General features: G+C 39.6%; 1 protein-coding gene across 6 annotated transcripts in view; it reads left to right on the top strand.

The window, feature by feature from the left end:
- ARHGAP6 (Rho GTPase activating protein 6) overlaps positions 1-27916 on the top strand; it is a 327498-nt gene that overhangs the window by 241454 nt on the left and 58128 nt on the right. For 5 of the 6 annotated variants that reach the window (XM_027675160.1, XM_027675164.1, XM_027675161.1 and 2 more), the window contains exon 2: positions 21578-21737. In XM_027675160.1, coding sequence (XP_027530961.1) covers positions 21578-21737 — 160 coding nt within the window. Of the gene's footprint in view, positions 1-10306; positions 10326-21577; positions 21738-27916 lie in introns of those variants that run through there. The other variant, XM_027675166.1, reaches the window with a different exon arrangement.

Below are 27916 nucleotides of genomic sequence, written 5' to 3'. Positions count from 1 at the left end.
GCAGACTCCAAGATTTAGAAAACAGGTCTAAATTCAACACAACACAAAACCCACAAGATGACTTAGATGAATGTTTCTTGGCTTGTGGAGTTTTAAAATCTATGGTGACTGTCAGCAGAGCAAATAAATTCTCCCATCCTTGGCTTTAGATAGTAACACAGTACTATTGGCAAGGTTAATGTCTGCTGTTTGGAGTTTATCTTCTATGCAGAATGCATCTCTTTAGACAGAGAATACCTTCTATACAAAGAAAAGTCTGTGAGGTGTGTTATGTGACCGAGAGTGGAGGACCAGATTCTGACTGTGTTTACATGAAGACAAATGCTAAGTGATTTAATGGCCTTATTAATTCAAACTGGAATGTACAAATCTGGTGGTAAGGTCAGTAGGAAACAAGCACTCAGTATAATTTTTTGCATTCAAAATGTGGATCCTAAATTATAAAACAAGATATTCAAATAAAAACATGAGGTAACATCCCGATTAATAATGTTTTCTTCAACAGCAGTGTACTACAAGCTGACCTTTCCAGCATTTTGTTAAGAAAAAAGGGTCCTGTATTTATTTCACACATAATTGCACTGATTTTATGCCAGCATAATGTAAATCTAAGCAGCTGTAGGTACACAGATCAGTAGACTATCAAATGCTTTTTGTGCATCGTATTTCAGTAAGGGCAAAGACATTTTTGTTTTTAATATAATTTTTTTTATTCTAGGCATTGCAAAGGCAATCCATGGTGTTGTCTAGAAGAGGGGCTACATTAGACAGCAAAGCAGTTGTCTGCTGAGAGGCTGTGGTATTCGATGAGAGAAGTGTTAGGGAGCAGGACAGAGTCATCCCTCGGGGCACAGCCTGGCCAGTGGGATGTAACTTGGGCTGTCATTCTCTAGAGTTGCCTCAAATAATTCATCACAGGTGGGTAAACAGGGAACACAGTTTACAAAGGGTAGTTATCTTTAAAATCATACTGCTTCTGAAATACTGTATGTGCTGTAATACAGAAGAGGCATTAAGCAGAAGATAAATGACAGTCTTTTGCTTCTCTCCCTCTGATTTGTTGTTGTATTCTTTTGTGATTTTAATAGCTGTTTAGTTTGTCGTTTGCCTCTGTATTGTACAGCAGTTGTTTTCCTTTTCTGGTGGTCCTGCAGGGCTGAAGGGCAGGAGGAGTAGTTATCACAAAGCAATAGGACTAGAGAAAAACTCTGAAGAAAAATAGGCGAACACGTTAGAAACCTAAACTGGTGCCAACTGAAGTTGACTGTATGTCTTCAGGACTTTCCCCTCAGCTCACGCCTGAGTCCCAGCGGTGGAGGTGAGCGCTTTTAGGGGGAAGGACACTGAGCTGAAGGCTGTGGCTGCAGACCCACCTCTGTCAGCTCTCCCCCGTGGAGAGGAGCCCTGTGTCTCTTGCAGGGACAGTGACAATGTGGTGGGAGGGATAGCTCATGGCTGAGTTCAGTAACACTTACCACATATTAGTTCCTGTGTCAAAAGGCAAGGCAAACTTAAATTCGTTGTTGAGGTGATAGGATTGAAATGATTACCTCGTTTGGAAGTGAGCTGAATGAGCTGGGTCAGTTCCTCTTCCCTCTTCTTTCTACCCTATCCTGCCCTCTTTCTCTCCTACATTTCTGAGAAAGTTTTTGTCTGGATAATCTAAAGTTTAAAAAAACAGTTCATCTTGCACATTCTGCAATGCTTCTTATCCTCTCATCCATGGTACAGTGAAAAAAACAAGTAGGCATGTTTTGTAAAGATATCTTCATCAGGAGGATGTGATGGATGACTCTATGAAATTACTTCTGTAACTACCAGAAGAATTGAAAATAAGTGAGAACTCGAGAGTGGCAGACATGCTTGAATAGTTGGCATCTTACCTTGGAGCTTAAGGTTTAGATACAAAAGTTCAGTCCTATCTTTGTTATGCACCTATTTGTGTAAAATAACTAATCCAAATAGAACTTGCTGATTCTCATCAGGTGCAAAGGTAGGAAACAATATTTAAAAAAGACTTTCTAGATTGGTAGAAAATCTTAAATGAGTTGAAATACTGTATAATAAACTCACAGCTAGACATTTCAAATATCAGAAATGAATATTTCTATGTGTTTTTAAAGGCTGCGTATTGTTTTATTGTGTGTTTTTCAGCACATCCATAAAAGACTATATGGGAAGGAAAGAGTGAAATTAATTTCCAGAGAGAAGTGTTTCAGGATACTGGGCATTTTTCCACTGAACATCTCTGTGGAAATCTGGAAAAAATGTTATTTCAGTTCTCTACAAGAAAATAACATTCTAACTGCACTTCTCTTTCCCACCATCAATAAATTTGAGAAAATTCTTTTGTAATTATTAACTAGTAGAAAAAAAAGGATCTTTTTTTGGAAAGCCATTTAGGAGATTATTTGATTTTAAACAGAGTACTCTTGCAAGTGTGAACCATGGATGGTATTTGTACTATTGTCTTCTGGTTTGCTTTCAGATAGAAGGCAGTTTTAGCCTTTTGGAAAAGACGAGAGAGGAAGACAGTATTAACTATATCATTGCAATCTGTGGATGCTCTTTGCGTTTCTCTGTTGCATGCTACTTTGTGGAGTCCCCGGTAGCCTGAATGCCTCCTGTGCAGGACAGACTGGCAATAGCCAAGTCCCTAATGGACTTGAACGAGTTTTCACTCTTTTCCTGTTGTAAGCTACAGATGTTTTTTTTGAGTGAAGACAATAAAGGGCAGAGAAGTTTAAGGCATTATTAATTTGTATTGGTTTATAATACTTTTTATTAGTTATATTACGCCACTGTGTATCACAATTCATGATGAATACATTATTGCTTCTTCAGGTATTTAATTATGTGTACTATAGTTCATCTTTGTTAAGAGTTCACATCCTCAGTAACAGAACTCACTGGGCCGATTTTCGGGATGAATTTTTGTACTGCTGGAAATCGTTCTTTTGGAGGTTGCCACCCAATCAGTTGAAAACCAGTGGTAGTAGTGTAACTGAAATCTGTGACCGACTTGTTTTTTTGGTAATAGCACAGTGTTTGCCCAGCTCCTAGGGGAAAAGACTCTTGCAGCAGCTGAAGAATGCAGGCTGTGATCTTCTTCCCAGGGATGCTCCACCCAGCCCCATAGCTATAAATGGCAATTGGACTTCGGGGAATTACAGCAGGCAATGAGCTAAGCAATGTCAGGTTAATCTACAGCTTCCATTTTCACTGTTGGACATGAAAGCAATAAAATGAACTATAGCCTCGAACTGTTTTCTGGACACTGCAAAGTCTGCAGCTTCGTGTGGAGCATGGTCTGGACATGGTAAGGATGAGTCGGTGTCTTGAAGGCTGTGGTTGTCTGAATTCTCTTAGAGGACTGCAGGAGGGGCTGTAGCTGAACAAATGGTCAGCCTTGGAAAACTTGTTGGCAAGTTTGCCACAAAATCCCATGTTTTATCAAGCAGCTGTGGAGATGGCCATTGATAAGCATCTTCATCTGCTGCCTTAATAGCAAAGGTCAGAACTTGGAGGAAACTTAGTGTTCAGCAACAAGGGAAAATGGTATGTAAGAAGGGAATTCAGTTAGTTCACCGCATGTTTGCTGTTTAGCCACAGTGTAGGCATATACTGGGCACTGTGCACTCCCTCCCTGCATGGGAGGAGTGGGTAAAAAGGTATTTCTGGAGTTTCATTCTTATCTGTGTAAACCAAACAAAATTAATTGCTTCCCCAAAAGTTCCTGTTTCTCACTGCTGTTTGGAAGTGATACTTAAAATGTCTAGTTAGATAGAGATGGCAGTATTTCAAAAGCAGTCCCACTGTAGGTCTGGTCTGCCCCACAGCTGATGTGTCAGCAGTTGAAACATCCATAATTAGCCTTCACTTTTGTCATTACCAGCTTTAATTTCTCCATCAAATGAAAAGGGTGAAATTTCAAAAGTCTGAGGGATTCCTCAAGGATAAGCCAGTTCATTCGGTAATGAATTATGTATGGATAATAATAATAATGATGATAAAAGTAATAACACTAGTAATATATTCTTTATTCTGTGCTGTGTGAAAAGTCATAGAGGAAAAACATGTTTAATGTTTATTCAGTGGAGGGTTTGAATGGAGAAGTGTAAGGGAAGTATTCTGTGGAATAATAAACACAAAGTTATACATTTAACAGATACTTTGTTCTTTATTATTCCTTCAGTTTCCATCTGCAAGCATTATTGGCTAGTTGTATCCATCTTTACCAAAACATCTCTCTTGTACATAGTGTATATAATTTGATCAGCTAGGTTCATGTATTTCATCAGTTCTCAGTCCAGTGAGATACCGAATTCTTCTGTATGACTCAGAGCTCTTCTAGGAGGAAATACAATTTGCACTGTGTGGATAACTGGGAACTCAAATGCAGAAGTTCAGACAGGGGTGAGAACAGTCAGGACGTGTTACCCTAGATGTCTGCCACCAACAGAAATGTGCTGGCTCCCTCCTGCCACAGCCCATTTACCCCTTTGGAAGGAGCAGCTCAGGCAGCTGCCAGTAATTTTCCTAATGCCAGGAATTGTAGCTGCACGTTTCAAAGGAAGAATCACCTGGATCCTGAGAAAAGCTGAATAATGAAAATGGCTTTAAAATCATCAGACAGAATTAAAAAATACATTTGAGTTTCTTTTCTCAGGTTCTCACTTTGCAAAAGTACAGAGAGCATACCTGGAGGCTTCTCTCTGCAACAACTTGAGTTTTATGTATTCCTTATGTAAATACATACAGTGAGATGTACCTGGACTTCCACGTACCTCCTGGAGATAAGGCTTTAAAGCAAATACCAAAATACCACAAAGTTAACTTGTAAAAATACCATGAAAGTGTTGCAAATGCCTTTAAAATCAGCATTGTCTTTTAGAAATGTACCCAATTTTCAGCTTGGCCCCTGGAAGTCATTCTTGTAGCTGAGGATATTTATTCTGTTCCATTTTTTGAATGGGATGCAGCTGTTGAATTCTTCAGACCTGAGTAAAGGCTCTTAAAAAGCCTTATTTATATCAGTTTTTTTCAAACCTTCTCTGGTTCTGAACAAATAGCAACAACTTCAGCTATTGGAAACTGTCACACTGCAGCTAAGCTATTGAAGTCCTGCTGCTTTGCCAGGACATCTCTGAATGAGAGCTCTGAAGAGCTGGACTCTTACGTGAGTAGTTATGTGTAATTACATTAAAGTGAGTGTAACTTCTGAAAGAGGTTGGCATGTGGTAGACTCTCCCCCTTAGTGCAGAAGCTCTTGTAGGGGATCCCTGGGGATCTGAAGAACAAAGAGCATGTCTAAGGCGATCAACTAAAGCACATCCGCAGCCCGTTAGAAGCATGTTGCAATGATACTTAAGTGTATAATTCCTCTTGTTTCAAAATATAGATTTATGGCTTGAGTTTCCCTTGAATACTCTTTGTGATTATTAATGACCTGTATCAAATAATCTTATTTAGGTCATTGAAAGGCATAATGTAGAGAAGAACTCTTTAAACCTCGTAAACCTCAAAATTAATCAATTAATCTGCTCTGTAGACCTGTATGTTACTGGAATCTTTAATAGTAAGCTGAAATGCTGTGATATTTTGATGTTAGTGGAGTTTGATAAAAGTTCAAAAGTAATATACATGTCTGAAACCAAGGATATTGCAGCGAAAGCTCTTTAACTTCCTGTGCCTGCATGCCTTTTTTTAGCAAGAGCAAAGCCCACACTCTTGGTTCCTTCTTTTTTCACTAAGCACTTTACTCAATCAATAAATGAAAAGTAAAATTCAAAGATGTTTATGTGGATCTTTCAGCTGACTAACATATATTTTAATTACGGTATTAATAATGTCAATAAGAGGAGGTGAACAGCTGCTCTGGCCACTTAACACAGACAGATTAAAATAATTGGATTGGGGATGTCTGCTAGATTGCCATTAAAAATTTTAAATAGGAGCAGAGAGCATTTGGCAGTCACCAGCCAAAGCATAACGGGGATAAGGGGAGGAGAAGAAATAGAAGAGGGGGTAAGAAGAGGACGTTGGAAAGCTTTTGTGCTCTTCATTCATCTAAAAATAGGTTTCCAGTCTGCCTCTGAGTTTATGTTTATCTTTCCTTTGGAGACTGTGGATAAAGACATGTCTTTTCAAATGCTTTGAGTGTAGGGCTTCTGCTCTTCAAGATTTTAGTTTCAGGAACAGGACTTGGAGCCTTGGTTGCACCATTTGGGGAGCTGCTGGGAGCTTCTCCCTGGCCATGCTGCTGCCTCTGAAGGCTGGACGACAACCTTGGTGCACCCTCTTTTCACTGAATATGCTTAAAATCTAGAGCAGCATTTTCCAAAATATCAGTTGAATCCATAGTTCTGTTCTGCGGGCGAAAAATCTAAACACTCCCAAAGACAGGAGTTTGTCCTTGTGATTCAAGGACCAGTGAGGTGTGGGCTGTACCTAATGTTGCTTGTTGCACCTGGATTTTGGAACTACCATAAAGATAAAATCTGCTTTGTGGCTTTATAAAAGTAAAGCTGTAAAGTGGGGTTTTCAGGATATTGCAATGACTCAGAATATGTTTGACTGCATTTAAGAGTCTTTGAGAAAATATAGAGCATACTCTTCTTGGAGATTACAGCAGCAGCACCAGCATGTCTGAGCAAACCCGGCTTTGGTTCCTCCAGCATTGCCAGCTAACCAAAGTGTCTGCAAATCCCTCTGATGTTTTCCTTTTCTAGAAACAGGAATGCTGCATGTTCTTTCCTCATCTGTCTCAATGTATGGGCTTTTATTAAAGTCTAATATAACATCTCAGAGTACTTATGTCATCTCTTTTGGAGTCATCAGTTTCTGGCAGTGGATAGCACTTAAAATTATGAGATAAAAAAGCCCAAGTTAACTATATTTAATTGGGTTTTATTTGCTTTCTGCTTTTTAGAAATTGTGAGGCACAGGCAGACAATCTCTGGAGCAGATGGGTGTTTTGTGGTTACTGGACCAGACAGCTCAGATATAATTAAAGTGCCTTTTTTGCATATGCAACCTGTAACCACTTCTGTATTTTCACAGGTCTTAGGATCATATGAAGCGTAAATTTAATAGAGGTTGTTGTACTTCTCTTACTTATTTTTATTTCTCAGTGAGCTGTTTCAGCTGAGCCTAATGTATATAACCTTGTATGACTGTCAATGCTCAGTCTGTCTCTTGGGCTCCCTGATAGAGTTCAAAAAGAATACAGGAAAGTCTAAACTAGTCAGTGTTTTTCAATTACTTTTCATGGAAATGCAAAGGTTGAATGTGTTTGTATTTAAAATAGCTCTGCCATGTCTCCTGGAAGCTATTCTGCAGGGGTTTTTATACTCCAGATTCTTTTTAATGAGCCTGAAGGGGCTTTGGTAGTGCAGTGCCATCCCTGGAGATGATGGGAGGAGCCTGTCACAGGAACTCCTGCTTGCCAAGGGGAAAGGTAGCTCCTGTGAGGCACACCAGCACATTTTGGACTGAAAACATCTTTCTTAGCTGCAAACATTTTTTAACTTTTTGACCAAACCATCAATTTTTTCCCCACAGGAAACATATCTTTTGTGAGTGTTCTTTTAAGACAGAATATTCAGATTTTTTTTTTTTGGGTCCACTGCAAAAATGAGATTTTGGATCAGTTCTGTTTCTGAAGCTATTTTTGACAGTCCTGTGACAGATTTGTGTCTAGAATTGGTCATTGATGTAACAAGAGAGCAACCAGAGGAATTCTCAGCTGCCTGCTAATTTGGTTCTCCTAATCCTAACTCCTCTCCAGAGTGAGAATGAGACCTTGGAATTTTGCATAATTAAGAAACAAATTAAAAGTCCCATACTACTTATCTGTGAACAGAAAGTTACAGTGTCAGATGGGCTTAACCAATTTCTTAATGAGAGTTTAGGCCTAGCTCAGTTCGAAGTTTGAAGATTAATATTTTTGAGTGCTCTGGGAAGAAATTAATCCAAAGTAGACAACTGAAGTTCATTTTTTTCCTTTTTGTTGCTGATAAGATACATTTTGTATAACCTCTCCATAAGCTCTGAAGACTTTGTGTTATAACTTTTCATGCTGGTAGCATATTTTTAAATATAAAGCTGTGCATTACTGAAAAAAATGGTTTGGAATGGGGAAAAAATAAACCCCTAGATGTACTGGTATGTAACAGAAATTATGTACAAATAATTTCAACTAGACACTGTAGACAGTGCCCAAAACATCCCTAGTTTTTTTGGTGGTGGGGTTTTTTGGTTGTTGTTTGTTTGTTTTGGTTTAGGGTTTTTGTTTGTTTTTGTTTGGTTGGGTTTTTGTTTAGTTTGGTTTGGTTTTTTCCTTTTTTTTTTTGTTTGTTTGTTTATTTTTTTCAGAGAACACTATTAGTTACTGAACAACCCAAAGAATCCTGGTTTAAAGCAGAATTCAATTTCTGAGATGGAAGCTCTGTCAACCTGCATTGGAACCTATAGTTCCAATGTCGTTCTACTTCTTTTTAATCTCAGGTAAAGGAAAAAAAATCCTTTCTGGAGCTCATAAGTGAAAGGGGGGCAGTCTAGATGGATACTTCACAGCCATTCTATTTTAGCTTTCTGTGGGGCCACCAAGAAAATTTGGTGATTTTTAGATACTTTACTTGCAGGGCAGCTGCTGTGCAGAGCTTGGAAATGGCAGTTCCTTCATGAACCCGCTCAAACCATGTGATAAAGGAACTGCCCCATTTCCAGTTATATAAATAGCAGAGTTTTTCTAATTAGAGGAAATTCAAAGAATATTGGTACGAGGGATATATGGGCTGAAGAAACTTATTTTTGAAGAAAGATTGCACATGTACAGCATAATTACAGGATGACTAGCAGGACACCGATCTTTGTCTGCAGCATCTTGACAAGCAGCAACAGTACTTCTGAGGTTATTCAGCTATCTTTGCAGATAAGACAGGTTTTTTGCCTTAGAAACCTTGTATGGTTTGATGCCTAGTGTGCAACACGATGGCTGGCCTTAGCACCTCTCGGCCCTGTGCAGTGATATGGAAAAAGACTGGAAATGGAGGTGAGGAGCTGCATGATTTGAGGATTTGATGTCTGATCTAAGAGGCTGAGGCCTCTGCATCGGTTTCCCTGGGCTCCAAAGCATCTGACATTGAATGTCTGAGTTTGGTGCTACCAGGAACCAGGCTGATGGCCAAGATGTCAAGTCAGGAAGGGCTGCATGTGTTTCAGGGCCGTGAGCGGGAGCTCTTATACCCTGGCAGGTGGGAGACTCTTCAGTCTGCTGATTTAGAGGTGGATGAAGTGTCTGGGTAGATATTTGAAAAGAAAAAAATCCAAAACAATTACACTACATAATCTCCCTTGCCATTGCCATGAACTCTAGCCCATGGTTTTTCTCCTGTTCTGTGAGCAATCTGATGAAGCACTAAGTCGTGCCAGCCGACAAACAAACTTGTCACTGAAGAATGACTTGGTGAAATGCCACGTAGGGCAGAGCTGCCATCAAAATAATTGATGATTCACTGTTTGTTTCTCACAAATTTCCTACGCTCCCTGCCCACGCATTATAGATGACAGCATTCTGTATGGGGACTGTGAACATGACAGACATCATTTATGAAGCGGAGCCTTTATCAAGGATTTTTTTCCCTAGCGAACTGTGTAAATTGCTCAGTTTCTAAGTTGCTATTGTCAAAATCATGTTATAAATTTAACTGGCCTGCCTGCTTGAGTAAGTTTTCAAAGATGTTTTAAAAAGCTCTAAACTGCGTGAGAAGGTCAGGCAGAAGCTGCTGAGTGCTCCTCGCTGTCCTCCAAGGTGCCGTGGCAGTTGCGTCCAGCACTCTTAGCTACTCCTGGAGGGAGAGTTGGGTAGTTGGTTCTGAGCTTGAACAGCCCCAGATTGAAGGATTTTTGGGGATTTTTGCCGCTTCCTCACTGCCACTTGCACTGCCTCAGGACATCTATGGAGTCAGAAGCAGGGAACCCAGTCACAACCTATCTTTGTGCCTGGACTTTTCCTTGAACCTGGCTCTGAGCTCACTTAAAAGCGGAGAAAGGAAATGATAGTTTTTCCTCTTAAAGATTCCTGACGTCTGGCAGCAAAAGGTGTCCTGGGAGTCACAGCTGCTCCAGCTGGGCTCACTCTCAGCTGTTTAGTATTCAGCTTCAGGTCAATGATATTCTTAACTTATTTTATGAAATGGCATATCTGGATCTGGGTCCTTAGTTCAAGTCCGGTTTGATCAAATACTAAAGGACACTGAAGACACAGGAGAGCTCAGTTAATGGGTAAGGAAATCAAATATCTTATATGTCATAGGATAGAGGTAAGTGTGATAGAGAACATGGGCTGAATGTGGGGCTCAGGGGTTTAACTTTTTTGGACTTTAGCTGAATTTGAAGAAAAGTGAACAGCATTGATTCAGTGGGAAAAAAAGCTGGCATTACCAACTACTTACTGTGCTCTGGAAATCCATCAACAAACTGAGAGCCCTCATATACTGTTTGTTTTCAGACCAGTTTCATGACCTTACCTGTTTTCATAGCTGGACTGAGAGGAATGAAACTGTGGAATGAGAAGTGGCATTAACATTTTCAAACCAAACTGTGTAATTAGGCTGATTTCTATTTGAGTGGCTTCGTCAGGTGCTTTCCTTTGAAGTCTGTGGTGTGACGTTTATCCTTTTTTGTGTGCCCTTTGCATGAAGGGCAAGTAACCCAGGCAGTTGTGAGCAAAATATGCTGAGGATAAAGGGTTTTTGAAAGCTGATGACATGACAGCTGCAGCTGCATAGGTTCGGTTTGGCAAATAACAGTTTCTGTAAGCATCGGGTTTTATGGCCATGACTTTTATTGTTGCATTTTTAAATTCGAGTTAACTGTGTACAAGAAAGTAGAGACCAAGAGCTGTTCGTCTTCTGGCTTTATCTGTGAGGAGCTTGTAACTCTAGCAATTGTTTCTGTTTTTCATAACAGTGGGAACTTTATAGCTATTTTCCCCCTTTTCCATCCAAAGTAAATGTACTGCTTAAAAAAAAAAGAAGTGGTGGACTGTCTGACAGGCACACAGTTTGAACTTGGAGTCCTTCAGGTTGGAGGGGCAGTTTAGAAAATACACCTTTCTCCTGAAAACTGATGTTGCAGCACAGTGTTTTTATTTGTGTGGATCCATTTTACGTTTCTTACTTTGGAAGTCAAATTTTTAACAAGCCTCCATGTTAATAGACAATGATGACCTTCAAGCTACTCTTTAGAGGTCTTTCCAGGTATGTACACTGATCCATCAGTCTGACCTATAGCTATATATACATTCAGAGCCGTTTGTATATTTTCAGTGTAGCTGAGGTGATTTCTTGAAAAATATTCAGACTCTTGCTTGGTATTTGGTAGAACTTAATGGCAAATCAGCAGATTTTCGTGTTCAAACAGTAGTTTTTTTTATAAGAAATGATAAAATAGTGCTTTGCAATAAGGTGAGGTATTGCTTTGCAAGAAGGGAGCACATGCTGTTTCAGTGCAGAGAGAGAAGAGAAAAAGTAATTGCATGGATGAAAAGTATTCATGATGCTAGTGAGTGCGAAGCCACCTCTTTGTGCTCACAGTATTTTTCCTTATTATTAGACTTTGTTTATTTTCTGATCTTTTCCACAGAGGATTGTCTTTGCAGGGTCTTCAGGAAAGAGACAGTCATCAAAACAGCTGCTGGTGTGGGTGGAATTTGATATCCCAGATCTTATAAAAACCTCATCAAAACAAAGCAAGAAATACTGTCCCAATAAACTGGAGTAGATTGGCAGAGCACTGCAACTGACTCAGTGGTACAGACTTGTACCACTGCATGACAAAGTGTGTAGGACAGGGTAGTGTTTGCACCTGTGAACATAGTGCGAGAGTGATAAAACCGAAGTGGAAGTGTAGAGTGATTATGTAGCAAAAGAAATGAAAAATCCTATTCCCTAAAAGCTAATTGCTTACTTTTTGCATGTTTGAAATGTGCCCGTCCCTGCCTCCTAGAGGCATCTGTTGAATTCTTGTGTCACTGACACTGCAGCACTGCTGACTGGTGATATAAACTCGTGACTCAAAGAAAACTTCCTTAAATAAGAAAATGGCTCCTTCAACCTTTTTTTCCAGCCTTTATTTCAACTAATTTATGAAAGAGAGAAATGTGTATGAGAGAGTGCACATGGTCACAGTACTGAGTGAGTGGGCAGTCACTGTTGGAGGTGTTCAAGTCAGCTCTGAGAGTAGCCATTCATGTAATGAGTCTGCAGGTTGCTCTGGAAGAGGGATGATAATCTTTAGGAAGGTTCAGTATACTAGTCAGGGTAGATGTTAGAGTCGGTAGCCTCCTGATTAGGGCATCTGCCTGGGATGAGATAAAGCTGGATCAATGGGCCAAGGCCAACAGCATGAGGTTCAACAAGACCAAGTGCTGGGTCCTGCACTTTGGTCACAACAACCCCACGTATTGCTCCAGGCGTGGGGAAGAATGGCTGGAAAGAGACCCAATGGAAAAGGGCCTGGGGGTGCGGGTTGACAGTGACTGAACATGAGCCATAAGTGTGCTCAGGTGGCCAAGAAGGCCAGTGGAACTCTGGCTTATATAAAATATAGTGTGGCCAGCAGGACCAGGGAAGCTTCCTTCTGTACTTGGCACTGGTGAGGACATACCTCGAGTACTGTGTTCAGTGCTGTGCTCCTCACTGCAAGAAAGACATTGACGTGCTGGAGCGAGTCCAGAGAAGGGCAATGAAGCTGCTGAAGGATCTGGAGCACACATCCTATGATGAGGAGGAGCTAAGGGAGCTGAAGTTGTTTAGTCTGGAGAAAAGGAGGCTCAGGAGTGACCTTATCACTCTCTACAACTACCTGAAAGGAGGTTGTAGCCAGGTGGGGGTCAGCCTTTTCTACCTTTTCTACCAGGCAGTCAGTGATAGGATAAGAGGACATAGCCTCAAGCTGCAACTGGAGAGGTTCAGGTTGGACATCAGGAGGAATATTTTCACTGAAAGGGTTAAGCATTGGGAGAAACTGCCCAGGGAGGTGGTGGAGTCACCATCCCTGGAGTTATTCAAGAATGGACTGGATGTGGCACTTAGGGCTGTGGTCTAGTTTACGTGGTGGTGTTTGGTCAAAGGTTGGACTTGATCTTGGAGGTCTTTTCCAACCCAAATGATTCTGTGATTGTGTGAAAGCTTGGTTCAAGCTCTTGCTCTAAGCCATGTAGTACAGATTTCTTCCCAAGTCCTCTGTGTCTTAGCTGAGTAACTGAGAGCTCTCACTCTACTTCCAAATGTAAATATTTAGAGATGTCTTGCATTTTGTTCCTATCAACTAGATCACACCCACCCTCACTCTCCCCCACAAAGGAAGTGAAAAAAACCCCTAGAATTGTTTTCCAACCAGACCTGGTATGTAGGTAGTTGGATGGCTGTTTTCATATGTGCAACAGATCTCATTTTCCTTTCTGTGAGTCGTAGAGGTATAAAGAAAATACTGGCATGAACCACTTGAAACAATAAGAATAGGGGTTTGTATTGAATTAAAGACTTCACTATTAGTCAAATCTTAGTTCTTGGAGTAACAGAATTTTTTGACTTTAACTTCATTTTGAGATTCTGACAGTATGCTAGTCAAAGCATACAATGTACATGAATTTTAGAAGCTCAAAATCCAGGAAGTAAACTAAAGTACTCAAATATGTATTTTTAGCCTTGTATACAATACTCAGGCTGATATGATTTTTGCATGCTTGGAAATCACAGTGTGTCCTCATGTATGCATTCTCTCTTTCAAATAGTAGGTAATTTACTTCTCTCTAAAATGTTTCACTTTTTCTTTTATAAGGAACATAATATAAATAGATGCCACTCCTAACGGTTCAAACCATTGGCTCTGGTCACATTGATACTTACTGGGTGCAGAAATGGTTAACTTTTGTGCTATGCTAGCAGAGATCTTTATTGTTTCACCAGGACATTTTGTACTACTTCAGGACCATATATCCAAATAGGATATGTGGTTATATTTGTTTCATCCAAATCGTTTAAATACATTTCACATATAGTTTCAACCTTACTATTTTATTTGCTTAACATTAATCTCATTGGGCTTAGGAGAAAGAGCACTATTTCATATTCAAAATCTAATTGGAAGTCTTTACATTTAGTAAGAGCGTAGCTTGAATAGATGGCGTTCACGGCATTCATGAGTACTGTAAAACCTGCATATTGTGTAAAATTTGTCCTCAGGATGGAGTCCACCTTTTCCATGACTTGGGGCACAGGAAAACTCAGAGAGGACATACCAGTCTTCAGTATATCGTGAGCTGTGGTTCCTTGTTCAGCTTCACAAGCACCTGAACACTGAGAACTATTGGAAGCACATTCGATAATCCTGCAGCTGTAGTGTTGGATTTTGGGTCAGCTACCATTAGCTTGCAGAGTTCCTGTTACTCCTGATGAAGCAGGAATCTGTTTTAACACTTGAGAAAAACATAGCACCAGCCTTTCAAAATGTACACTATATGAACTGATAAAAGGGATAAGAATTCTCCTCTTAATGAACCCAGGCTACCCCAGTCTTTTGTCTTGAGATTGATGAAACCTCTGTAGCCCATTAGTGTGCTCTCAGATGGTTTAATTACTGCAGTTCAGCTTGTTACTGCATGCACTTGGGGTTGTGACAGCACTGCTTGTACCCTCAACCTGCAGCAAAATTTAGAGTATTGCAGTATGGCTTCATTCTCTTTTACTCACAAAAGTATCTTTACATGAACACTGACAAAATTTCAACTGTAATTTTTAAGTTGGATCTAGGCTTTTTAAGGTGTTCTGTCTTCATTTTGGCACCTCCAGAAAAGCACTTGCACCTTCTGGGTCTAATTGTGGTGCTTCTTGATAAATCCCTTAAGAAATATTGATATCTGCTGAAGTAAGAAATCCTGAAAATCTGACCATGTATTTTGATGCATTTTAGTGGAGTTTTCTAACTTCTGGAGGTTGGTTTTCTGGACCTATTGAAAAAGTTCAGTACAGAGTGAGTATGTTAGGGACGAATATTTTGCTAGGCAATACTTTCAACATAATTAATGTTTAATAATGTCAGAAAAGAAATTAAATACATCTCCATTATGCATCAGTCTTTTTAAGAGAATGCTTTTAAATACTCTAAACATGAAATAGTATCCTGAGGCATTTGGAAAACTTGGAGAGGTTGCTCCGGAAATATTTTTCTCTTTATTTTAACAATTTTAATACTGCTGTGAAAGCATGCTCATTGTTCTGCTCTCTGTTTATCCTTAGACTAAAGTTAGAAGGACTATTTTTTCCCCCCTGATAAATGGAAATAACCACTGTAATATTCTGAAATATGTATCTTTACCTGGGCACGGGTTCATGCCATCTTGCTAAGTGAAGTATTTCTGTTGTCGATGTGAATTCTGTCTTCCCTGAGTGGAATACCAGCTTTCCAGTGTTCCCACAGTGATTGCCTTGCAGTATTGATCCTGGGTACATGGATTTCCAGCCTTGGGAATGAGAGAGGATGTTAGCTAGGAGTAAGGAAGTGTCTGTCTTTGGCAACACCAAACTGCCATTAAATAGTTTTGATATCTAAACCTAAACAAAATCTTTGTTTTGTAAAGTGTGATCTTTTGACAAAACTACACCTAAGTGCAATATAGCATGGGATAAGGCCACTTTAGTGCAAGGCTTCAAACTGTAACACAGGATCATCTGGACTGTGCATTCTTTTCCTAGTGAAGACATTATATTAATAATTTTGCCACTGACGTCAAGGGGAACAGGATGTCACCCTAGATAACAACCTTACTGTAGTCAGTTTTTCTTAATGAAGATTAATTGTGCATCCATACTTGGTGCATACATGTTCAGATATCTTCCTCTGAATGCTTTGGTATCATGCAGCAAGTCTTGTGCATCTTTGTATAGTGTTTAGGTGCTATGTGCTACTAGTAGATCCTTGGGAGCAGCTGCGTGATCTCAGAGCATCCTAGGTTGCAGTAGTTTGTAATGCCAGCTGGAAACCAGTGCACTGCTCGTAATGCCCTGAACTGACTATGGAAGAGCAGCTGGAAATGGGATGGCAGGCTGTAGCACATTTGTACCATTCTGTTTCTTCTTAACTCTTCATTAATCTGCAGGTGGTTATCTAGGGTGACAATAGCAAAGAAGTTTCCATGCAGTCCTTAACCTGTGTGTAATGCTAAAAGGCTACTTTATTTAGTATATTTCTCCCTTCTCCTTAATTCTCATCCTGTCCAGGAACAACGTTCTGTACGTTGATTCAATAGGACAGAGTACTTAGCTGTACTGAAGTGACTAACTTTCATTTCAGAATTGGTTTTGGTTCTTCCAGCAACACCAGGGAAATGAAGAAGAGAGGGATTACTTGTACCAACAGCCAAATTGTGAGAGTTTATGCCTGAGGAGTCTGGAAATAATTTTAGAGAGAATTGAAATAAATGACCAGGGTAAGCAAAAGGTTGTAAAGTGGCAATTATATGTTGTTTCATGAAGCTTAAAAAAGTAATTAAGCAAACCGAATTAAGACACTCTAATGCTATATTTGCCATGTTATTTGCAATTTAATCTTTTAGTGTGCAAAACCACTGAATTCCTTTACAGTGGACACCCATCTAAATACAAGCACATAGCTAAGAGTTGCTAGAATAGGAGAAGAACAAGTAAACATAATTGGTTTTGATCTTAGTGGTTTCAAATGGATTTGAGCAAAAGACTAATGAAAAGTAGACAACTAATCTGATAATGGCATTTACCTAAATGAGTAAAGACCAAAGTCATTAACAGTAACAATAAGTCAGTAGGATAAAAACTGTTTTCTCCATCTTGCATTAAAATTTGTGTTTTCTAAAACTATGATGTGTGGGGGTTCTTATTTCCCACCCTATGCACTATCCACATTACTCCCAAAGCCTTAAAACTCCTCAGAAATCAACAGAGGTTGGTCATTGCCCATACTTTCACATTCAGCATTCTGTGCAGTAGTTGTCAGCTGCTTTCTGTATTTTACAAAGGACAGGAGAACAAGACTTTATTAAAAGACATCTGAAAGACTGTGTGTTGGAGTCTCGGAGAAAGAGGTCAGGCACACAAAAATAGGTTAGACATGCTTAAGAGTAATTTAAGCACACAGTGTTACTTAAGTCAGGATGTACCACTTAATGTTTATTTTGGAGCCATCAAACATCCAACCTATTGAAAAATATGCCTGAAGATATATTAGTAAAACTGCAGTCTGCATCCTATTAAAAATATGCTTATGACTGTGGACAAGAAGTATGGGGAAAATGGACAGATTCTTCAGAGGGAAAAGATGTGGTTTTTCAGTCATCTCCTTTGCTGAGTCATCTGCTGTGGTATTTTAGTTAGTTACCTGGTACGTGAACTGCTCGGTTGAGTGGAGGAAAGATGTTGGATGTTAGTGGGAGTGCCAGAGAGAAAATGCAGCTGAAGCTGGAGACTTGAGAGGAAAAATACGTGACTGGTTGGTGTAAGAAACCAGAGAAGGCTTTTAGTCTGGATTAAGGTTTCGTAAAATTCATTTATGAAAACAGCTTTGCAGTTAGCAGTTCGTGTCCTATCAGGCTGATCACTTTATCCCAGAGCAGTATTTCTGTTTGCACTCTTCTTTCTGTGTGTTGTCTTTTTTATCTTCTTGGTTATGAAGAAGTCATTTGCAGGTCATATTTAGACCTACAGTCCTACAATCTAAATAACAAGCTGTGTACCTGTGTCTGAACACATATGCTGGGCATGAACTTCAAAAAAAATAAGTCACTCTGACTTGTTGCTTGAAGATGATCTGCTCCTTTTAAGCTTCCACAAGGACCTATATCAGGTTGATATTGAAATAGGCTGGTGAAGTGTTACCCCTCATATGGAGAGAGAAACAGAAAATATTATTCATGTCTGTGCTGCCCTTATCCTCCTTTGGTTGCCTCACAGAGTGGAGAATAGCTTCAGGCAGATGTAATTACACTGGCACCCATTCTTTAATGGAGCTTGACTTTTCTGGACCTCTCCCAAGCTTGTTTGATTTTGCAGTAATTTACAGTCTGTTTGTAAAACTCAGCAGTGCTTTGGGAGGAAGATGAGGCCCTTGTGTTGTATAAAGCATAGGAGTATTTTAATAGTTTAAATTATGAAATACTGTGTTTTGACTCATAGAACACATTGATTTATATTTGCAAAATGAAACAGACTTTTTCGAGGAAATGTTTCTTGAGCCTCTAGCTTCTTTAAAGATTAGGAGATTCCACTGGCCCTACCTACCATATAATTTTCCAAAAATATTTTAATTTATTAGTCATGTGTTCCATTAGCATAATAAAAGCCTGTGTTAATGTGACCTAGCAGAGCTGCTATCAAACCAGTCAAGTGTTGAAGAGGAATGTCTTCTTCAGTGCACAGCAACTGGACAGAGTGATTCCATATTCTTTATTGATGCTCAGCAACCTGTCATGCTGTTGTAAGGTGCAGAAGTTGTATCCCACAGTTTTCAGCTAAACTGTGAGCACCAGGAGCATGCTGGCAAACTGCCAGAATAAAAACCTGGATGAAAGGAACAACCCTCAGTCTTGTTTGGTGCTTTCACCTTTTTGTTGGTTTTAAGCCCTTGAACTCCTACCAAAAAAGGAATAAAAATAATTTAAAAAAAATGATAGAATCATTTATGTTGGAAAACACCTCTTAAGATCATTTAGTCCAAACATTAACCCTACACTGCCAAGTCTACCACTAAACCATATCCCTAAGTGCCACCTCTGCGTGTCTTTTAAATACCTCCAGGAATTGTGACTTTACCACTTCCCTGGGCAGAAGGATGGGTTATTCCCATATGAAGGTGAAATTAGCCTGGTAGTGCTGAATTGGGTGCTCTGCTCGTAAAAAAACAGCACAGCTCTGTGCAGGGGTTACTGGAGTCCTCAAAGCAAAATCTTAGTGCACGGCTGTACCACAGATTGCAAGCCTCATGTCTCCAAGGTCAGCTGTTTTAGCAGAGCTAATGTTAGAGCTGGGCATTGCAGTGATACAGCTCACTGCTTGCAGTTACAGAGCTAACTCAGAGGATGTGGAGTTACCTCCAGAGTTAAAAATTGCCAAGGGCAAATCTGTCTGAAAAAGAGGAATAATTTATGTGTCCGTGCAAAATTCAGTTAAGGACTATTTGTTTAATTTGTGGTAATTCCTAAAGGTCCCATGCAGCCTTTAGTTTTTGTGGTCTACAGGAAACAGGACATTTTCTAAATAGTATAAGTATTCTATTAGCTCAGCTTCTTCTAAGGAGTGTAATTTTTGCTTCCCATTCCTCTTTTAAGTGAGTTTGAATTTTTTTATGGTAGACATATCAGTGATATTTTTGTTTATGAAAATGCTCATGCCAGAGAAATAACTCAGATAAACTCCACCATAAAGATGTGTATTTCTCTCTCTGTACCATTTTGACTGTAGAATATTTTATATATTATATGTTCATGAGGATTGTATTGCATTTTTCTGTACTTGTAAAGTTTCTTTTGCATTATCAGGGTTGGAAAGGAATTAATTTCATAGTATACATTATTTGGTTGTGGATTCTGTTCTTGATGACTTTTATCTATAAATGACAACAGCTTTTTAAAAAATGTAAATGTTTACTTGCAATTTTGCAAATAGGGTTTATGTGACTTGCTACTTTGGTTTTGCTTGAGTTAAGCTGATCAGCTGGGCTTGTGACACCGTGCAAACCTTTAGTTTGAGATTACTAAATCTGGTTAGTCAACAGTAAGGCTCTAGAAGAGCAAGAAGAGGTGAAGAGGCAAAAAATGAAGGAACAAATTCCAGTAGTCAAATAAATACTGGGCTAACATAGAAGTTTGCATATGTGGCCCATGTGCATATAAATATCATAAAGATATTTATAGAGTACATCCACTGAGTATACAGAGGTGCAGCTGTTCATGTTGGGGTAACATCTATATCTATTAGGGTTGCACGATGACTTAAAAAAAAACTACTGTGGCAAAAAATCTTCATAGATGAACTCAAACATACTTCATGAATCATAATTATTGTGTAATTCTATATTGCAAAATGATGCTAAATCTATATTGCTAGATGATGCTGCACATTTGTAAATAATTTTTGTCTTGTACCTATATGAGAATACACACAGGCAGTCATAAGTGTGCATATATATGTTTGTATACAAAAATGTATATACAGGTTGTATGATTGCATATAAATAACATGCACATATATAGGCAAAATATATAGACTGTCAGTGAAGATGTTTACATCCAACAGGATGCATAACTGTTAAGTAAAGTCAAAATTTACTGATTTTCATATTAAGGAGTTTCAGCCAATGTCTTTTAAAGTCAATGGACATCCTTTGCAGGTGTATGTGCAGAACAGATGAATTGTAAGTGTATGGTGAAAAAAATGAGTATGCAGTGAATGTACAGATGTTGAAATGTAAACTGAAAATGAGAGTGAAGTTTGTTCATTGTAAATCTGCCATGTTGTGATGAAAGGCAGGTTGGTGAGTTTGTTGTTACAGCCCAGCAGATGTACATCAGAGCTTTTCATTATCTGCAGGTGCATCAGGTTATACCTACTGACAAGACTAATGCTTATTTTTTAACACGGATAGAATGAAAAACAAATTTTTCTTTCTTTCCCTGTAGTGCTAATGTGTGCTCTTTGATGGTGCTTTGATGAATTCTGAAAGTCTTGCTTGAAGTTAATTGTCACCCTTTAAGCTTGTCTTTGTGCTTGCTCTTCTCTTTGACCCAAGCTAAATACTCAGAGAATAGTTTCTTGTATAAGTTCTCGCAGGTGGGAGGTAGAACAGCTAAAGCTTTTTGTTTGCTTTCTGAGAATAATTGGTACCTTGCAGAGATGTAGCATATCTTAATGCTGTTTTCCTCTTTAAATGTTAACATGTACGTTGTTATTACAGCTCTTCAAAAACATGTCCTTTAGTCAATCATATTCTAAACACAGTATCCTCATAAGGAGGGGATGGGATGTGTCAGAAAAGAGGCTCTGCCAGGGTACTCTCTGAACAGTCTAGTGGAATGGGATTAGCAAGTTGAGGGAGATAAGATCTGTATTGTCCATGGACCTGTGGAGATCTGCATCTCTGACTGACAGTGCAAGAAAAGGAATGAAGTGATGATCAAGTGATCAAGTACTGTACAAAGAAAGCAAACTGGGAAAAGCAGAGAAAGGTTGTTTGGGCTGTTTTTTGCTTTTTTATTTTCCCCTACTTTGTGCTTTTTTTCATTGGAGTCCTAATGTTTTTGCAACAATACTTGATTAAATGGTTTCAGACAGAATTGACTTCTTGTTTCGCATGTCTGTATCCCTTTTAAGGAATGCTACTCTAGGGAAAACAAAGATATTTGAAAGGTTAGAAGTGTCCAAGAATATTACATTTTAGTACGAAGAACCTGTGTTGTTTTTTTTCTAGCAATAAGAGATGGTTCTGTTTATTAAACTGTGCATACCGTATGATGCTTCATATTTTTCCATTTGATTTCCTGTAGGGTGATTTCACTTGGAACAGCATGTCAGGGCGCAGTGTTCGGCTGAAGTCAGTTCCCGTTCAAAGCCTCTCGGAGCTGGAGCGTGCTCGGCTGCAGGAAGTGGCTTTTTATCAGTTGCAGCAGGACTGTGACCTGGGCTGTCAGATTACTATCCCCAAAGGTAAGGGCTAGATAAACTGTCTCTATTTAGATTGCTAAGCCACTGATTTCATATCACAGCAATAAACACTAGATTTTTTTATTCCACAGATATTGTCTTCTATTTCAGTTTTGCTTAAACATAGTCACTGTGTAAAAGTGACGAGTAAAGTTGTTTGTCTGCTGTGTCCAATTCGGGCCACCTGGGGGTGGGATCATCTGATCAAGGACAGATGTCTACGGGGTAGATAATCTAAATCAGACCTATTCATCCTAGGATGTCTTGATACTCAGTTGAGGCAGAAAGGCTTTTCTTACATTTCCTGACATCCAGAAGTAAAGCTCTATGTACGTCAGATAGATCATACCCTAGAAGTGGCATTTTCACTCTGTATTGCATTGTCTCTGAAGGAAGCCAAGTATCACTAGTTCAGACAGACAGTGAAGATATTTACATCAAATAAGATGAATCCTACCCAAGTTTTCCTAAAGACAGTGGTGTTTATTTCCTAGAAAACAAGTTAATCTTCAGCATAAAACATTGAACTCTTAGGAAACAGGAGGTTAACTGAAAAGGAGAAGCTCAACCATTAGAATCCTGATGCAGGATGTGTGCTTAGTTTACTATGGAAGAGATCTAAACCTCACTAAAACTAATGAGAAAGTTTCTGTTGTTTCCTGTAGGCTGGAGATCAAACACAGCATAGAAAACTGTTGTGCAGTCATCTGCAAATCTGGCTTTCCTGTTGTTTCTTTGCAGTTGTATACTTATGTAAGGAATATCAAGGGATCACTGAATTCTCACCTTTGGCTATGAGCAGAGGTGCTGTGTGGTAGCAAATACACAGTCGTGCCACAAGATCAATTTTCTAATGAGTCAAAGTTAAGCAGGAAAAAAGACACCCAGTCCGTGAAAATAATGATGTGGGAAAGAAAAAATGTGACAGAGACAGGCTTGTGTATTCATCAGCTTTTCAGCATCTGCAGAAAAGTCCTGCCAAAACCAACAAAGTCCAGCTTACCAATTACAGCAAGGCATCAGTTTGTAGTGAGATGGATTTAATCAACTTCTTCAAGCCCCACCAGCTCCCCTGGTGCCTCAAAAACATTTGATCAATAGGACAACAGTTTTACAGGATATTCATAGGAGGAACTGGATCACTAAGGGCATTGCAATAACTTCTGACAGTCTGAACTGCCACAGGCAGTTCCAGTGGGAGATGAAGATACACAAATGGAGGTAATACTCTCCAAGACAATAGAGTATACATATTCATAGAATAATAGATGAGCTTCGTTTGGAAGGTACTGTAAAGGTCATCTAGTCTAATTCCCTGTATGTATATGTGTGTGTGTATATATATATATATATATACCTAGTCTAAATACCTAGTCTAAATCTACCTAGTCTAAATCTACCCTCTTTTGGGTTAAAACCGTTATCCCTTGTCCTGTTGCAACAGACCCTACTAAAAAGTCTGTCCCCATCTTTCTTATAAGCCCCCCTTTCATTACTAAAAGGCTGCAGTAAGGTCTCCCTGGAGTCTTCTCTCTCTGAGCTGAACAACCCCAACTCTGTCAACCTGTCTCTGTAGAAGCGCTCCAGCTCACTGATCATTTTTGTGACCCTCCTCTGGACCTACTCTGACAGGTCCATGTCTTTCCTGTGCTGGGGACCCCAGGGCTGGATGCAGCACTCCAGGTGGGGTCTCACCAGAGCAGAGTAGAGGGACAGAACCACGCCCCTCAACCTGCTGGCCACGCTACTTTTGATGCAGCCTAGGATGTGGTTGGCTTTTTGGACTGGGAGCACACGTTGTCAGCTCATGTCCAGCCTCTCATCCACCAGCATCCCCAAGTCATTCTCTTCTCAGTAGGGCTACTTTGAATTCATTCAGCTCCAGCCTGTATAGATGCTGGTGCCTGTCCAGATCCAGGTGCAGGACCTCATTGGCTTCCCATGGGCACACTTCTCGAGCTTGTCCAGGTCCCTCCTGATGGCAACGCATCCCTCAGGTGTATCAGCTGCAAATTTTCAGAGAGTGCACTTGGTATCGCTGTCTGTGTCACTGATGAAGATGTCAGGCAGTGTTGGTCCCAATATGGTGCCCTGAGGGACACCACTTGTCACCTGTGTCCATCTGGGCATTGAGCCATGTTTAGAAACTTTGAGCTGTGAAGAGTGAGTACTACTTTTGTGTTCTTCTTGCTGTTTCCTCCTGGGACTGCCATGAAAGGCCAACCATCTGGGGAATCTTTCAGGTTTGAATCACACACAAGAACAGTTTTTGTTTTCATTGCACATATATACATGGATAAATGTATAACATGAAGTTAATTTTAGATATATTGAGTCTGAAAAGTGTAATTTTAAGCATAAAAACTAAATAAGAATATAAATTCTTGTTAAACATCTTAAAACAAAAGGTATTTCACAAAGTCAGGAGCCCTGGGCTCCTGTTTTATCTCTGCTGCTGACCCCATCATTTCACGTATCTTTTGATTCAGTTTGAATGGGAAGTATTCATTTCTACTCTTCAGGTTAGAGGTAACGGTGAGATTACTGATAAGAGGTAAATAATTTCACATTTTCATTCTTACTTTGAATGACCAGATTATGAATTTTTCTGTATTCTAAGGTGTGGAGAGTGAAGGAATAGCTGTTACAATTGAATTTTAAAATGTTGTAGTACCATCTATTGAAGGCAATGAAGGTACATCTAGTTTCTAACTGTCCATCCTGTTTCTAAGTCTGTCACCAATTTTGACAATTTTGACACTCTGAAGTCCACCTCATGTACCCGTCATTTTTGAATGGTGGGGAATGAAAACATATGGTAAGAGATTACAGGTGGCCATCCAGTTGATCTGCTAACATCACAGGACTGTGTAAATGGAGAATTCAAGTTTTATCAGTGTGAAACTGGCTTGCGCATTTTGGGCATGCAGGAATACAAATAAAATAAAACTTTCACAGGCGTTTGTGCCTCAAGTTAAAAACAGACTGAAGGCTGTTAAACATTTCTGTTTAAAAAACCAAACCGACAGCAGTGAGATGTAGAACTATTACTGTCTGTTTGAGAGAGTTGGAGGAGCTCTCTAGGTCTGGAGAGATCCAGAAAAATGAAAGGTGTACTCTACAACTCTATTCTACGTCAGAAAATGCCACATGAAAATATTCATGAGTAGAGGTTAGTGGAACAATTTATGTATTGGAAAATTTAGAAAGCTGTTTTAAAAGTTGGACTTCTTTGACTATTCTTCAAAACTTGCTGGAAAATTACATTAGAACATGCATGTGCCTGCTGGGCATTTGCTTCCTGCAGGCATTTGAGTATTTACATTTACTGGCATAGGTACTGTAAAAAGTAAAAATTTTTTGTTCTTGGGTAACAAGTGTTTGCTCCAAACATGCTTATGTGGAACTTAAGTCAGAGTACAGAAGCATCTGCCTTATCATTACAACCACAGTGATGTTATTGTTACTGGTTGCTTCTTCATAATGTTTTGGTCTTCCCATGCTCAGAAGACCCCTTTGTCACAGCAAGTACAATTAACACTTCCAGGACACATCTGGCTATTCCCACACTTGTAGAGGAACTCGTAGGTAATCCCTCTCCTTCACTGTATTGCAACCATTACCATTAATGAAGAACATTACTAAAATCTCCTAGTAAAATATCCTGTGGTCGCAGAGAATGGACCACCTCCCACAGGAATTTCTTTAACCAGCATGTCATTTCAAATATGCTACAGTTGCACTGCAGTAGGTAATTAGAATAAATTCAAGTTAAGAGTTAGTATTTTTATATGTATGATAGAGATGCTTCAGGTTTGTTTCTTGTTCTCTTGTTTTCCTGTCTCATATATTCGGATCCTGTAATCATCATCTTTTTCGCTCCCGTGTCACTCCTGTATTCGTCACCAGAAACTAGACCAAGAATCATTTATCCTCTCTGGGTTAATGTGTTAAGTTGCAAGAGGATGGTGGCATTTCCAGGCAGAGTATTACACAGTTTCTTTACCAATACAATTACTCTGTGCAAGATTTTTAATTTAGTGTCTGATGTTTTGAATGGCACAACAGTACCATTCTGGTGATGCTCCTTTACAGTTCCTGTTTAGAACATGCTATGTTTTTTCTCATTTTAGGGAAGTAAATCTTCTCTTTATAATAGGAGAAAACAAAGGTGATGGAATTCACTTTAGGTGTGCTTACATTTTGGTGACATTTCAGTTCTTTGTGTGTCATGGTACACAAGTAGTGAGAAAAACTAACCTTTTAGAGCAGATCTTCACAAAAAAGTGGTAACTCAAGTCAGATGGCTTTTATGGGGTAAAACTGGGATCAGAGCTAGAGAGGAGCTCATTTTCTTTTGTTCATTGGCTCCAGGTATCTCTTGAGTAGAGGAGTTATTGAATGAAGTTTATCTCTTTCACAGTCCTGTCCTACTTCACTAAACCTGTATTTGGATGCCCTGGTAGGCACTACTAGGACTTTATGAGTTAGAGCAAATGAGGAATTAGGGCCTCAACCCTAATTCAACTCCTCAAGCATCTGGCTGGGTTTTAAGGTATGTTATGAGCCTTTGGTGTAGGGGCTTGAATAGGATTTGGAGGTCACAGTTGCGGTTTTCACTTCTCTTTACACAAGAAGAGAGAGTGACTGCTCATGTTCTTGACAGTTTCCAATAGGATATGCTGCTGTCATCTCAGCTTTGCAGTGTTGTAGGGAGAGAGAGAATAAATGACGGGAAGAGGGGAAAAAGCTTGTTACTAATTCTGAATATTGCCTAGGTAGGTGTCTGTTTACCAGTGAGACATGCAACCATATGTGGCTGAGTTGCTTTTTGTGGTCACTTGTTAAGAAGATAAATAAGGGGGATACACACATAATTAGGAATAATGAAGCATTTATAAATACTACCATAGAAAAAGAGAAGATGAATGGAAATCACTAGATAATAAGTACTATCTGCAGATGGTTCTATCTACATGGCCTATGTTCTGAGGCATCAGTAGACAATGAAATTTCACATTTGTTGTGAAAATCTATTAGAGAAGTAGGAAAAATACGTGGGTACTACCAGTGTTCAGACAAGTAGATACGCTGTAGCTGAATTGTTTCTGAAAGCTTGACCATCCCATGAAAGTCCCCAAAAGTACTATATGAAATTGTTTTAGGGATGATTTAGCACATGATTAAGCTCATCAGACTGTAAGCTGACCAAAGACTTGTAAATAGTGGCTTGTGCTAAATGGCAAGGTATTGCGGTGAAAATAAAGGTCAAATGGGATACTCAACAGATATTTAGAAGTCTGTAATTCTGTGTGTTTGCTTCTTTCTTGTACAGATTGAACTATTTGACCTGGATTTCTCATATACTGATTTCTCATTTGTTTGAAAACCCATGTATTGGAAGTGAAGGACAATACAGGGGTGTGGATTCAAGAGGAACAGGTAGAATCTGGGCATTTTTCAGGCCCAGTTCCCTGCAGCTGTGTGTCCTGTGGCTACCATGTGCCACAGACCAGCCCCTCCTCCTCTCTGCTGACATTAAAATGGTGTGATAACCACTTTCTGCTAAGCCCAGTTGTCTTTGTTATTCCTGTACTTTGGGTGAAGTCCTGACTTCTCATCATAGTTTTGGGATTGCTGATTGACAACCAGCTTTATATGAGCCAACAGTGTGCCCAGGTGGCCAATGAGGCCAATGGCATTTTGGCCTGTATCAAGAATAGTGTGGCCAGCAGGACAAGGAAAGTGTTTGTCCCTCTGTACTCGGCACTTGTGAGGCCGCACCTCAAGTCCTGTGTCCAGTTCTGGGCCCCTCACTTCAACCACTGAAGTGCTGGAGCGTGTCCAGAGAAGAGCAACGAAGCTGGTGAAGGGCCTGGGTACGTCCTATGATGAGTGGCTGATGGAGCTGGGGTTGTTTAGTCTTGAGGAGTCTCAGGGAAGACCTCATTGCTCTCTGCAACTACCGGAAAGGTAGTAGTTAGGTATTGGAATAGGTTGCCTAGGAATGTGGTGGAGTCACCATCTCTGGAGATGTTCAAGAAGCATCTGGATGTGGCACTTGTGTTTAGATTTGCTTGTGGCGGTGCTGGGTTTACGGTTGGACTAGATGATCTTGAAGGTCTCTTCCAACCTTGATGATTCTGTGACATTTGGGTAGAGAGAAGGTAATCCTTAACTTT

The sequence above is a fragment of the Neopelma chrysocephalum genome, unplaced genomic scaffold (assembly GCF_003984885.1).
Source record: "Neopelma chrysocephalum unplaced genomic scaffold, ASM398488v2 Primary Assembly neopelma1_25, whole genome shotgun sequence".
Classification (NCBI taxonomy): Eukaryota; Metazoa; Chordata; class Aves; order Passeriformes; family Pipridae; genus Neopelma; species Neopelma chrysocephalum.
Note: the sequence above shows the minus strand (reverse complement) of the source record. Positions and strands in the feature narration are given on the sequence as shown.